Source organism: Xenopus tropicalis, chromosome 5, assembly GCF_000004195.4.
Source record: "Xenopus tropicalis strain Nigerian chromosome 5, UCB_Xtro_10.0, whole genome shotgun sequence".
NCBI classification, from domain to species: domain Eukaryota; kingdom Metazoa; phylum Chordata; class Amphibia; order Anura; family Pipidae; genus Xenopus; species Xenopus tropicalis.
In genome coordinates, this window is record NC_030681.2 from 40,738,643 (window position 1) to 40,754,030 (window position 15,388).

Sequence of the window (15,388 nt, forward strand, 5' to 3'; positions counted from 1 at the left end):
GTGCGAAATAGTAAAAAACGCTGCGTATTTCCGCTAGGTCTGGCATCTGCCTTTGTATATACATAGGAATAGGTTGGTGTGCAAATAACGGTGTATTTCGGCAAACGCTTGCAAAATCCGTGGTAAGGTGTTTTCTAGCGTACTTATGCATTGTGTGGTTTCCTTTGAGTCTTTTCAAGTTATTTCTATGGATGATGATATTGTGCGTTTTTCAGCCGCCGAGAGAATTAGAAAATACGCAGCGTAAAAACGCCACGTGTGGCATCAGCCTTATACTCCTCTCCCTTGCAGAAAAAGAGAGTGTGGATGGCGGGGGAAGGGAGGTCCTGTGTGCTGGTATTTTCCAGTCAACTGGGAATAGGCTTCAATCAGACTAATCTACTCTCACTCTTATAACATAAAGGAAGAATACAAACAATGTGACAATCAAAAACAAACCAAGCACAATTTACTGCCAAACCAGGAGACGAGGCTTGGGTTCCTGTCGGTGACAGCTTATATTATATTTGTTTATGAGGTATTCCCTTCCAGCATAATAGATCAAACACTATGGGGCACATTCATCAATGTACGATTAAGTCCGAATTCTAAAAATGCGTTTTTTTCTAAGTTTTAGAACTGTGCGTATTTTCTACAATATTTTCGTTAATTTGCACAACTTTTTCATACAATTTGTGTGATAAAATTGTATTTGTTGCAACGGGCACGAAACATTCAGAATTCATTCAAGCTTCGGTATCGTGACTTTCCTTGGGCCAGGTTGGAGCTGCAGAGTGCCATTGAGCCCTATGGGAGACTTTCCTTGGGCCAGGTTGGAGCTGCAGAGTGCCATTGAGCCCTATGGGAGACTTTCCTTGGGCCAGGTTGGAGCTGCAGAGTGCCATTGAGCCCTATGGGAGACTTTCCTTGGGCCGGGTTGGAGCTGCAGAGTGCCATTGAGCCCTATGGGAGACTTTCCTTGGGCCGGGTTGGAGCTGCAGAGTGCCATTGAGTCCTATGGGAGGCTTTCCTTGGGCCGGGTTGGAGCTGCAGAGTGCCATTGAGCCCTATGGGAGACTTTCCTTGGGCCGGGTTGGAGCTGCAGAATGCCATTGAGTCCTATGGGAGACTTTCCTTGGGCCAGGTTGCAGCTGCAGAGTGCCATTGAGCCCTATGGGAGACTTTCCTTGGGCCGGGTTGGAGCTGCAGAGTGCCATTGAGCCCTATGGGAGACTTTCCTTGGGCCAGGTTGGAGCTGCAGAGTGCCATTGAGCCCTATGGGAGACTTTCCTTGGGCCGGGATGGAGCTGCAGAGTGCCATTGAGCCCTATGGGAGACTTTCCTTGGGCCAGGTTGGAGCTGCAAAGTGCCATTGAGCCCTATGGGTGACTTTCCTTGGGCCGGGTTGGAGCTGCAGATTGCCATTGAGCCCTATGGGAGACTTTCCTTGGGCCAGGTTGGAGCTGCAGAGTGCCATTGAGCCCTATGGGAGACTTTCCTTGGGCCAGGTTGGAGCTGCAGAGTGCCATTGAGCCCTATGGGAGACTTTCCTTGGGCCGGGTTGGAGCTGCAGAGTGCCATTGAGTCCTATGGGAGGCTTTCCTTGGGCCGGGTTGGAGCTGCAGAGTGCCATTGAGCCCTATGGGAGACTTTCCTTGGGCCGGGTTGGAGCTGCAGAATGCCATTGAGTCCTATGGGAGACTTTCCTTGGGCCAGGTTGGAGCTGCAGAGTGCCATTGAGCCCTATGGGAGACTTTCCTTGGGCCAGGTTGGAGCTGCAGAGTGCCATTGAGCCCTATGGGAGACTTTCCTTGGGCCAGGTTGGAGCTGCAGAGTGCCATTGAGTCCTATGGGAGGCTTCCAAAATCATGCACTGAAGGATAAAGTCAGTTTTTCGTGCTGTTTATTGATCGTTCGGATGCAAACATTTCATAACTTTCGGATCACAACGATACGTTTTTTCATAACATTTACGCACATCAGAAATTTTCGTTAATAATAAAAAAATTTTCTCCTCGTAAATTCGGACTTTGCTAAATGTGCCCCTATATGTTGAGATTGAGAGATTTATTTAGCTTTGCTTGCTTTCTTCAACACAATGACTCCTGCAATCGTATATCTGTTTCTTGAGCTGTGTTTTTGGGATCAAACACTCATAGTAAATCTTCATACCATGGAAGCGATAAACATATCAGATATGACCACTTAGGTGTTTTTCTCCTTCAGTTGAGAAACCGGAAGGTAAAAAAAAAAAAACACCTATGAAATTATTTCTGCAATAAACAACCAAAAAGCTATGATTTTAGCTTGAAAAACTAATTTAGTCTAATATCTCCAGATGCTAAATCCTTCGGTAACAGATTGCAACAGCAGGGTTTCCAAGAGACTAATGCTGTTTACACAGAAAAATGTGTTTGTGAGACAGCTATTAACAGCTTTATGTTTTTAATGTAATTTTACCGTACAAAAACTGACCTCGGTAGCTTAACAGCTTCAGCCATCTTACTGTAAAAAGTGGATGTAATTAAGGTGAAGTGACAAAATGGTAATTTTACATTAACGCACTACTGGGGTTTAAGCATCCCTGTACTCTGAGATGTTAATAAGGGTACAAGTGTACTTTTTAACTAAAGAATCGTATGTGACTTGGCTGCTATTTCTAAAAAAAAGTTTATGGGGTGAAAGAGCTATGTGGTAACACAGGCAAAATCCATTGCAGCCAATCAGCAGTTAGTTCTGACTGCATTAGTATAAGAATGCTGCAAATAAATATCTTATTCATTCCCATTGATTAAGGAACACTGGTCATTTGGCCTTGCCACTGGTTAATGGACAGGGCCAGCAAGGACCAGCAAGACTCCCCCCCCGCCCTAGCCCTTTGTAATTGTGACAGCCAAACTCCCTGAAACTGCATTGTGTTCGGCCTTGCATTTGAAGTCTTAACAAGAACCCCCATCAGTTGCTTTTGGGAATGTTTTTTTGTCCCCTGGCTGTCAAAACAAAGTGCATTACAAAAAGTCACACTCCAGCCTTGCTTGAACTTCCAAGACAAGGTATAACAAAACGAATTGTCAGTCGCCATATTTATTGGTACTCAACCACAAAATTATTTAAAGGTCACATTTGGTACAAAATGGGCAGATTTTTATCAAAATGTGATATTAGAACTCAGCACAGAAACATTTCCACACTTTATATTCACTCCTACAGAATTTTTAGAAGCATATTTATCAAATGAACTCTAACTTGCACACATTGATAAATATGCTTCTAAACATCCCATAGGAATCGGGAGAATTTTTCTGTGGTGGGAAACCCCTGAAAAAGATGAAAAACAAGGCAGGTCTTCTAGGGATTACACTGATGTTTATCGTGTCAATTTAGTTATTTGATTCTGATTAAATTTCACAAGTACCAGATCATATCTTTATGAATAAATAATATTTTTCACAATGGAGTGATCTTTCTGCTTTTTTTCCCACATAAGACATAACAGCTAGCTGGCCATATTTTATTTACTTGCTTATCATCCAGAGAGAACAATTTTTTTTTTTTTTTTTTTTTAGCGGCAAGACTAGAACTAAAATGAGAACATAATGATCCTTACTGTTATTTTCCTAATCAATGGCACTAAAATAAATATTTAATATATCAAAATCCACTAAGTGGCAGCAATGAACAATCAGAGGAAAATTTTAATACCGTATTATTCTGGTTATAGTGCATATCATAAAACAGAAAATTAATATGAATCTGTAAAAGGATAAACAGATTAAAAGCAATATATGAGACCAAAGTTCCAAGGGGAAATAGGCAATAAAAATAAAATCCTTAAAGGGATGTCCATTAATGTTTATTTATTTTCTCAGATTAGCCAGAGTTTTGATGTATGTTTTTTCACAAAAAAAATAATTTTTTTGTAATTATTCCTTTGTTTTTTTCAAGAAGATAAAATAGCTTTCAATAGATAATGTCTTTGACATGTCATAAAACACATAAGAAGTAAAATTGGATAAATGTATCTTTATATATAAAGTTTTCTTGCGAGTGCTGGTTACATATTGGATTGCTCAGGCCAAAGCACCCCAATATAATCATTTTTTGCAAACAATGAAACATATGAAACCTATGTGCTATGCTTGTTCTAATGCACCAGTGAATGGGGAGAAAGGCAGTTCATTACACTAATATAGACAGACACGGCCTAAAATGAATTTAACTTACCAGCTACTTTTATACTAAATACTATACTGATTTTTTTTAAAAATGCGGTAGGGACTGTTTAGTAAATTTGTTTAACAAATGTTTTTTTTCACAGTTTTTGGGATAACTGCTTCAGGAACATGAGCCGAGCAAGGACTCTACAAGGAACAATTTGTTATACCATGATAAAACAAGCTTCTTTACAGGACTATTATCACCTGGCTTCTGCAACACTGCTTCAAAAGTCTAAACTACCAGTCTACATAACAGGATGGTCAGACACTGCTTTTAATGGCAATTACTAATAACCTTAAGACCATTAAACATGTTTTAATTTCCGTATATTGAAGTTGCTTAGAACTACATATTCCTTTCTTAGGAAAAATGGTGTTCATAGTTTACATCCCCTTTATTTAAATGTAGGTATTCAGGATATCCTCTTCTCCAAGAACTTATGTTGTCCTGTGGTACTTTCCTTGAGCATGCCATTATTTTTTATTCACTCCCAGGTATTATTTGCATTGATTTATACTGGGTAAACCCAGAAACCCGTTATCCAGAAAGCTCCGAATTACGGAAAGCATGTCTCCCATTGACTCCATTTTAATCAAATAATTTAGGATGGTTAAAAATGATTTCCTTTTTCTCTATAATAATAAAACAGCACATTGTACTTGATTCCAACTAAGGTATAATTAATCCTCATTGGACGCAAAACAAACCTATTGGTTCTAGTTAATGTTTTATTGATTTTTATCAATATATTTTTTTTATTAGACTTAAGGTATGAAGATCCAAATAACAGAAAGACCCCTTATCCGGAAAACCCTTGGTCCCAAGCATTCTGGATAATGGGTCCTATACCTGTACAGTATTTAAGTTGGAATTCATCCTACAGCTACAGTATTTGAGCTGACTAATAGTTTACAGTTGCTCAAACTAGAATATTAGTTCACTGTGTGATTTATTGTATAAAGAACCATACTGACACAGTGTAGTGTAACTGTTTTTCCACTTGAGTGTTTCAGAGAGTTTCTATGTGTGCAAACAGCCTGGTGTGCCATCAGCCTTCAGGTTTACCTTTAAGGACATGCCAACCCCAAAAATAATTTTTTGTCTAATAAAAGAAAACACAATTCTAAGCAACTTTCCATTATCGATTTATTAAAAATTATAAGTGCTTTAAAAGTTATTTGTAAATGTTATTGCTATTGGAAGCAGCATTTGCTGAACTCCTGGTTGTTACTTTTTCTTTAAGGTTTCACAACTGCTACCACAACCAGCAAGTGATGCAATTCATAAAGATAACAGGCTTTATTTTACTTTATTTTGAAAGTAAAAGAAGTGGTATAAATTTACTATTTGCATTACAAAGAAAACAAAAATATAATGAGAAAAACATATACTGGATATTCTGTGAAAATATTAATGTGCATTACAAAAAGCTATCAATGCCTTATAAATGATAAAAGTGCCATTGGTGTATGTGTATGCTAAAAATTGGGATACTGTATATTAATTGCAGGATCAGATTTATGATGTGGATGTTTACTACTGGAAGAGTGGCACTGTATTGTATAATATAGGGGAAGGTACCAGTAAGATTTTTAAAGTTTATTTATGCTTTTGCTATTCCAAAATAGTGAGAGACCAGTCTGAGATGCACAATCACAAATGCAAGACAGGAATAGAAAGAGAGGACATTTAAGTATAAAGCTAAAAATGAGCACAACAGTCATTATTGAGGGCAGCCAATTGAAACACAAATAAACAGCTAATTTAAATACAAACTGCATGCAGCTCAAAATGCTGAATTTATCTACCAATGAGGAATCACTAAACCCCACCGCAATAACTGAGTAGAAAATGCTTTATATTTAAAATTCTACTACTCCAATTTTTCTAAAGAATCGTGCTTACTTCATTGTACTTACATTGGCACGTACCCCCAGTGACATCATATCACAACCTCAGTACCAGGCCATAGGGTTGAAAAAAGAAAAAAAGTTGAAAAAGACCGGAGTCCAAGTAAACCCAGCACACACAACCTATACTTACCAATCTATACTATTACATACATAAACTATATATACAAACATTAATACTAACTGTATATTAGTAGTAGTAGTCTTGGATACTATGCTTGTTCAAGATCTCATCCAGGCCCCTCTTATAGGCATTAACAGAATCTGCCATTACAACATCACTAGGAAGGGCATTCCCCAACCTCACTGCCCTCACCGTGAAAAACCACCTACGCTGTTTCAAATGGAAGCTCTGTTCCTCTAATCTAAAGGGGTGACCTCTGGTGCGTTGATTGTTTTTATGGGAAAAAAGAACAACCCCTATCTGCCTATAATCCCCTCTAATGTACTTGTACAGTGTAATCATGTCCCCTCGCAAGCGCCTCTTTTCCAGAGAAAACAACCCCAACCTCAACAGTCTCACCTCATAGTTTAAATCTTCCATCCCCTTAACCAGTTTAGTTGCAGTCTCTGCACTTTCTCCAGCTCATTAATATCCTTCTTAAGGACTGGAGCCCAAAACTGCACTGCATACTCAAGGTGAGGCCTTACCAGGGACCTATAAAGAGGCAAAATTATGTTTTCATCCCATGAGTCAATGCCTTTTTTATGCTGCTTATAATGCTGATGGCAAAAACACTGGAATTACCTAATCTCTCAAAAGTACAGGAAGGCAAGCTAACATAACTGCACCAAAATAAATCAACATTTCAGTACGAAGATAAGTAAATCCAGATAAAAGAGGCTCAATTTCCAATATCCAGCACTGATTTTGGAAAATACACTTACACATTGGTTTGACTGCAACCTCAGCAAACTTGAGCTCAAAACTTCATCCCAGAAGAGGAACACAATTACAGATACAAGATCCATCATCCGAAACCCATTATCCAAAATGCTTTGAATTATGGGAAGGCCATCTCCCACAGACTCCATTTTAAGTAAATAATTTGAAATTTGTATTTGCTTTTTCTCTGTAATATTAAAACAGAACCTTGATCCCAACTAAGATATAAGTACTCTGTGTTGGTGGCAAAAAAATTGAGGTTACTTACTGTTTAAATAATTTTTAGAACACTTAAGGTAAGGTGACCCAATTAAGGAAAGATTCCTTATGTGGAAAAACCCTGGTCCCATACCTGTATAATATTTTACCAACAATATAATTAAAGGAACACAATCTTCAAACAATAAACTGTTTGCCTTTGCCTGAAAACAATGAGTATAGTTCAATAAATGAGAATATTGTTAGAAATTGCTGATATTACATTTTAATTTTTAAAAAACATATTGCCACTTTTTTGCTTGCATATTTCCTTAGAGTCATTGGCTTCCAGTAATTGTTATTGTAGGATAATGTCACACAGCACCCGGGTACTAATACAAAGGCCTCACATCCCACTTGCGCCCACCATGTGTCTGATCATTTAGAAATCAGACAAGATGTGGCCAACTACTAATGTGTACTATGTGCAGGCATTCCAATACTATGAGGTTTTTTTTGAGAACATAAAACAAGAGACAAAAATCCCAGGCCAGACTAGAACTGTGTGTGCAAGGTTTTTCAAACACTTTTTAAACTTCCCAGAAAAAACACAAAGATGTCAAGAAAGTAAATGCTATTCTGTATGTTTCCTTATGTTTTGCACAGAAGTTGCATGACTTCTCTTAAAGAGCTATTAACAATGTAAAGGAAGAGGAAAGCAATAACCAGCCAGTCATTTAAAGCAGCAGATGGGTTTCAAAATATCTTTAGAGGAAAGTAAAGCTGAGCATGCATTTAACTTAGAGCTGCATTTGACAGCAAATGAGTGGTACTTACACTTGTTAAAGAAGCTGCTTTGCCTGTTTTGTTGAATAGTAACACTGTGAAGTACAGAAACACATGGGTGCACTTGAAGTATGTTGGCCAAGTGACTGTTCTGGCAGCTGCTTCGTACTGTTGGCAAGAAGATTCCTCCTGTGAAGATATATAGAAAAACCCAGTCAAGCTTTGCATTCAATTTATACAATAAAATAGGAAGGATAACAATCCACATGCTATTAGGCTATGACCTAATAGACTCAGGCTGTAAATTAGCCCCTTTGCTTGCCTTAACCTACTGTTGCGACTGCACCCAGGGCCACTGCGTTGGCCTGTGACCAGGCACACGGAGCAGATTATTGAGTTTATATGCATACTCACACGTTTTGACACAAAATCTGCTCCATGTTCCTGCAGCCGGACCAATGCAGTGGCTCCAAGAGCAATCATATTGGTAGGATGTACTTGTAAATTAACTTTAACCTGTTTTTTTTTTACCCGTATATTCAATCACTGATTATAACAACATAGGCCCTAGCATTTAGTGCACTACCCAAATTCACACATCCTTTTAGAATTTTCATCCATCCATTCATAATACCCAGGGCTATCCTCACATTGCAAAAGGAAAACAATTTGTTCCACTTCTATGAAAGTGGAAACTTGCCAGGGGGTGCATTATGCAGCAGACTCTGTGGCCCCATACAGTTGCTATGTGGTCCCATACAAGCTGCTATATGGCAAAGCAAAACTAATGCTAGGCTGACAGTAATGTCCAACATATCTGATAAAATTCATATTCCAGTTATGTTTAAAGCAACAACATAATATTAGCAATAGTAATTAACACTGTAATGTTGCTTTAAATATTATTCACAAGATTTATAGAACAAATGCAAAGGCTGTAAACCAGCACAGAAAGGCCACAAATCTCTAATGGGATTCTTGACAGGCTGCTAATTGGTTAAGGCAGCCATAGCTTTGGGTCACTCTGGGGCTCTCAGCCACTACACTATTTAATTTCACTGTAACCAACCAACAAGCAAAGTAACACACTGAGTTAGGTAGCTTTACTTCTAGCCTCTTGTGTGAACAGAATTAAAACTTAGTGTTTCAAGTTTTTGTATGCGTGCATCACCATCTGTGGTGCCGATTTAAAGGAGACATATTGGATAAATGAAAAAAACCCTAATTTTGTAGGCAATTATGAATAATATATGGTGCTGGTTTCACTTTGGCCTAAAAATGAACCCTATCTGTAAAAATGGCCTGCTTATTGAAGTGCCCTATAGATCATATCAGTTCTTGCTCCCTGTTTCAAATGAAAGGTGGGCATGCCCTAACAGTCCCTGCCAGAAGCACAGTAGGAGGGGGAGAGACAAGCAAATACAGGCTTCAGTTCCCTATCAGGTCAGGCTAGCTGCTGAATGGTTCCTTTCCTACAGTGCCTTTCCTACAGTGCCATCACTGAGAGCCGCCAGCTCCTGTGCACATCCTGAGAACTCAGCCAGCAGGAAGTGGAACAGATGGGCGGGACTAGTAGGGCTTTGGTGGAATTTCTCAATAAATCAGTTGGAAACACAACTTTTTTAAGCACAATCCGTCTATATCTAGAGGAGTATAATTCACCGGTACATTCATAATTTTTATATAATATGTCTCCTTTAAGTTTGCACTCCCTGTAAGGAAATTAGACGTTTTATATTGGGACTGAATTAAAGAACATCTTGAAAGCTGAAAGCTAAAATATAAATTATTATGGCACAGAAATAAATCTTGCATAGGTAAATATATACAGTCAGTTTTACTAATAATACACAACTATGGATGTTGTTTAAATTAATTATTTTAAGGCTCATATCTTACATCACACAAAATTATTTGTTATACTGCATACTAAATCAATCTGTCTCTGGGTCCTTCCAGGAGCCTCAAAACAATGCATCACTGTCTGTTCTGATACAACCCATTAACTTGGCCTGAATAGTAGGATAACTGAACAGAAATGAAAATAACTGACCAAATGTAAACTGATTTTACAAACGCTAATTACACTATTTATCATAGTAACAGTGCATTACACAGAGCATGGTGCTGCCTGTAGTAAAGGTACAGAAGATATAATGAAACTATTAATGCACCATAAAAGCTTAAAGGCCAAGTAACACCCATTACCCAAGGTATAAAAGCAGAATACTGTATTAAAAGGGAACAGACCCTATGTTTATTGTGCTTTTACGGTGTAGACAGCTCTACACAATATATTAATGTTAATCACATATTTGTCAAGATACCTCACAGCAATAGAGATCAACCTGCAGGCCTGAAGGTCAGATATTGAATAGTACCACCTATTACAGGCTACCGTTAGCTAATTAACATTAACTAAACATAATGTATGTATCTCTGTAATAAAATGTTTCCTAAGACCCTTGTGAAAGACAAAAAAAACGGACAGGATGATTTTACATTACAATGCAGATGTTAAACAATCTCTGAAAAATGTTTACCTGGGGTTTTACGGTGTATGAAATTCACTTCCCACAAAATATTGAACTTGGGCATAATATAGTCACTTTTAACTTTTACGTTCTACTGATGATTAGACTGTCATGTCATTATTCCATGATTTAGTGAGACTAAATGTAATCAAATTCAATAAGGCGCATATGGATTCCTGCATTAACTACTTGTGACCTTTGGAAAGACAAGTCATTTCTCACTTGGAGTCGAAACATGTTGTTTAACTAATAAACTCAGTTTACAGTAAATTTGTTCTAGTTCTCCTCAATGATTTGTAATTATTCTAAGTTCTTTTTCTGTACTGTATTGAGCATGTCTGGTAAATCTAATGTGCATTTTCCTAAAAACTAATATTAGAAAAAATGTATGCACCAGTAACTGGACCAACAAAGGTAAGGATGGGGGGATTGGAAGGGGTTCCTCCTAATACTGAAACAATATAAACCTGTACACAGACTTCAGTTTCCTTTTATGGTATTCTATGGTCATTTTATAACAAGAAACAATGGACATTGCATCAAGAATGCCACTGTCTAATGAACACTGCTAGGGGCTTACTAGGTGAGTTAGATGAAATATTTACAATAGATGAATGTTATACTGATTCATGCTGCTCTCCAAGCATTACACAATACCATAATTTATGTTCTAGTATGCATAAATAAAAGAATAATTATGCTGTTACTTAACTATTTTTAATCCAAAACTTAAAAAGCAATGGGCCCTACATGTTCTGACCAGAAAGCTCTAGACTATCAGGTAAATAAAATAGGTCAAAGCATCTTTTTATTTTTGTCTACTAGTCTTTCAGTATTTGCTTACAGAGTGCACTTTACTAGTACTATACCTTACTAATAACTAGATGAACTTTGTCTAACAATTTAAATTTTTCATTAGTTGTTTTTCAAAATTGTAATGAATAAATATATCTTTACATTGATTCCCTGCATACAGTGAGCCTTAGTATTCTTCTCTCCTTTAGGAATGTTCTATTCTTCTTTCTTGCCTACAGTATTGTCTCCTGGAGTGCTCCTCCACACCCACTTTTATCTATTGTATTAATTCTGTTTAGACACTTTTCTCGGAGTAAATTTCCTTTTAAGTATCTTAGCCATTCAGCCCATTATAATGAAGTACATAATGATACCCATACACAGACACAGAACTAGAGTAATTATAAGTGCAATCAGAACAGAGATGCAACCATGGTTAAATGCTGACCTCTTAAAATACAATAAGAAGACATGCCCCACCGAGAAGTAGATATGAGAATAGCACTGAATAGTAAAAACCCAAGTCATGACTCCTCTAGTTAGTAGGAGAAACAATAGCTGAAAGCAGTTCTAATATGTAGCGCTAGCACCTTCTGAAAGCTCAGAGTCAAGCACAATGTGATGGCTGCCTACACACCAATATTATAGCTAAAATATACATTTATTGTTTTAAGAATAAAAATTTAAATGGTAGAATTAATTTGCAATGTGAACAGTGTAATATACTAATAAAAACTATACCATAAAAATCATGACAGATTTCCTTTAAAATCTGCTTTTAACTAGGACCCTACAGGAACAGATAATCAGGCAGAGTTTCAATCAGGTAGGAATGATTCAGTGCCAGTCAACAGACACACATTTTTTATTCATCTTCAAATGTAAAACTAATCCAAAGTATGCACTCATAAAGGATGTTTCCACAGCCATGACAAGTTACTTGAATGTAGCATACTTGCAAACCAAAGATTAGATGCAGCTAACCAAATTTAATTAGTGATCTCAATGCAAAGGAGCATGGGTGCAAATAATGTCTTACAGAGCCTTGTACTAGGCTGCTGTAAGATGCCATAGATCAGTGCTGTCCAACTGGCGACCCCCCTCTGTGTGGCCCCCCACCTGTCTGGCTGCTTTGATGGCTTACTCTTGTGTAAGCTTTAAATGGTATCAGTACTGAGATTAACTGCCCCCCCTGCATGGTTCTCACCTCAGATTCAGGCTGTAATCCCCTGTATTGTTTAAATATGTAATCCCCTGTGTTGTTCACACCTTTTAATCTCTGTATTGTTCTACCCCTGCAGTGTTCACACCTCAGGCTCAGGCTGTAATCACCCCCATTGTTCCCCTGTTCACACCTCAGGAGCAGTAGAAACCCACAAATAATCCCTGCACACTACAAAAAGAACTGAGGTGGTACTGCAATTAAAAAGTTTTTTAATATATAGTTATTGTGCAGACTGTATGAGCAGTGCCAGCATTGTGTCACTGTAGGCTGTGTGTGCCATACACACAGGCAGCATAGGGAAAGCAGAGTATGGCACACACAGGCAGAGTATGGCACACACAGGCAGAGTATGGCACACACAGGCCGAGTATGGCACAAACCAGCCAAGAATGGCAAACACAGTGAAAGTATGACACACGCAGGCAGGGTAGGGAAGGCAGAGTATGGCACACACAGGCAGGGTAGGGCAGGCAGAGTATGGCACACACAGGCCAAGTATGGCACAAACCAGCCAAGAATGGCACACACAGTGAAAGTATGGCACACAGGCAGGGTAGGGAAGGCAGAGTATGGCACACACAGGCAGGGTAGGGCAGGCAGAGTATGGCAGGTTTTTGCTGTACTACAACCATTAATATGGGTATGGTCATGTGATAACATGGGTGTGGTTTCAAGTGGGTGCGGTTTCAAAAAGGGGAGTGGTCAAAACTGGCTTCCATTATCGGCCCTCCACCACATAGGTCGGAAAAATTCCGGCCCTCGGTACAACAGAAGTTGGACAGCACTGCCATAGATCAAGGAGCAACATCATGTTGCTCAAGAGCTGCTGGTTGTGGAGTCACTGCCATAGACAGTCACTATTTATTGGGCCTATGGGCTTTTTGGACCTCTGTGTTCCAAGCCCTATTTTGTATCCCAGTCCAGGCCAGATTTACATCATGTAATCATTGCATCATGGCATAATATGGTGCTACCACATGACTTATCACTGAGAGTCATCATGTGAAAATCTTTTAACTGGAAGAAATATTTTTAGATTTACAATTCTTTTTATTGCTTCTGCAATAAAGTTTAGAACAGTGTTTTTCAACCTTTTTTGGGCAAAGGCACACTTGTTTCATGAAAAAAATCACGAGGCACACCACCATTAGAAAATGTTAAAAAATTTAACTCTGTGCCCAGCAGCAGTGCCCCCCTAGTACATTGGTGCCCAGCAGCAGTGCCCCCTAGTACATTGGTGCCAAGAGCAGTGCCCCCCTAGTACATTGGTGCCCAGCAGCAGTGCCCCCCTAGTACATTGGCGCCAAGAGCAGTGCCCCCCTAGTACATTGGTGCCCTGCCTACGGCACACCAGGCAACATCTCGGAACAGTGGTTGAAAAACGCTGGTTTAGAAGATAATGCTTCTAAAAGTTTCTCTTTCTAAACAGTATGTAACTTAATTTTCATTTATAAATGTGCCCAAGTAGAATGTTCCTCAAAATAACTACCTACAGCATTCCCATGGATGCATCTCAGCATAAAGCCAGTAGCTACAGTCAGTCCAATGTGGCACTGAACGTCTTAATTCTGCTTTTGCCCTTTAAAGGACAAGTCAAACCAGAATATATTTTTCTCGAATAAAAGAAAACAAAATTCTAAGCAACTTTGCGATATACTTTCATTACCAAATTTTTGTCCTTTTTTATTTTCTGCCCTGGCAGCTCAGACACAATGTAACACAAGGCAGCAGACTGACAGACCTGCCTTGCTGGAGGAGACTGACCTTTGCAACATTGTTTAAAAAGTAACAACCAGAAGTTCAGCAAATGCTGCTTTCAGTAGCAATTACATTTACCAATAACTTTAAAAGCACTGAAGATGTTTAATAAACTCGTAATGGAAAGTTGCTTACAATTATGTTCTCTTTTTTTAGGCAAAAACATTTTTGGGGTTGACACGTCCTTTAAACCATATGCCCAGCAATATTCAGTGTTCCCCTAATTCAGTGTACCCCAAATGTCAATAATTATTCGCTGCATGTGTACAAATACCACATGCCATATAAAACAATATTTATATCAATAGAAAAGAAAAATACATTTTGAGTTAAAGTGACTAATAATTTGGGGCTTCTGTCAGGTTAAACCAGCGGTGTGCTATAAAAGAGGTACAGTTACAAGTTTTAAACTTAGCATAGTAAATCGTAGGTAAAAGTCCCTGCATAAAATAATACTAACATACTGAAACTGTAAAATAATCAAGTACTTTTTTTTAGAATAATATTTGTCAGGTTATCAGGCATGAACTAAGACACATTTAATCTGCCGAACTCATGGTACGCTCCCGACACACCTAAACGCACAATTACTAAAGGAATCGCAATTCCTTACAGGCACCTAAAACCCAAGTACAATACTGTGACATAGTACAAGAAAACTCACCTCTACATGCTGTACGGAGGACACTACTGCACCACCTCAGCGCCGCCATCTCTGTACAAGGCTGCCCGTAGCGCTGCCTTTTTAAATTCACTATAACTTCTTTTTCACAACATAAAATACATAACGGTAAAATAAATGGTAGTTTTTTTGTAAAAGCATGCCAATGTTACACGCCTAACAAAATAAAAGGGAAATAAATGAGGTTGTCTTCATGTGATACTTTTTCAGGCATATTACAGGACAGGCAAATAACGGGTCCTCTATCTGACAGGACCTGTAAATACTGTCAGGGAGATTCAAGTTCTGGTATAGAACCTGAGGTGCAGTGCAGCGTGACTGCAGAGCGGAAACAATTTACGAGCTTTGTAGCCATTTTTGTAGTGGGCAGAATTTCTTTTAAACGCTGCCAACATGAAGCTAAATATTAGGGTTTAG

The 15,388-nt window shown here is 38.6% G+C and overlaps 1 protein-coding gene across 2 annotated transcripts in view; it reads right to left on the reverse strand.

Annotated features, from left to right (window-relative positions):
- The window catches only part of mrps5 (mitochondrial ribosomal protein S5), a 65,897-nt gene extending 50,849 nt beyond the window's left edge, over positions 1-15,048 (reverse strand). For both annotated transcript variants that reach the window (XM_018094243.2, XM_031902288.1), the window contains exons 1-2: positions 14,954-15,048; positions 8,029-8,166 (exon numbers count right to left, since the gene is read on the reverse strand). In XM_018094243.2, the coding sequence (XP_017949732.1) occupies positions 8,029-8,166; positions 14,954-15,002 (187 nt within the window). In that variant the 5' untranslated portion in view covers positions 15,003-15,048. The remainder of the gene's footprint in view (positions 1-8,028; positions 8,167-14,953) is intronic.
- Between the last annotated feature and the right edge of the window lie 340 nt (positions 15,049-15,388).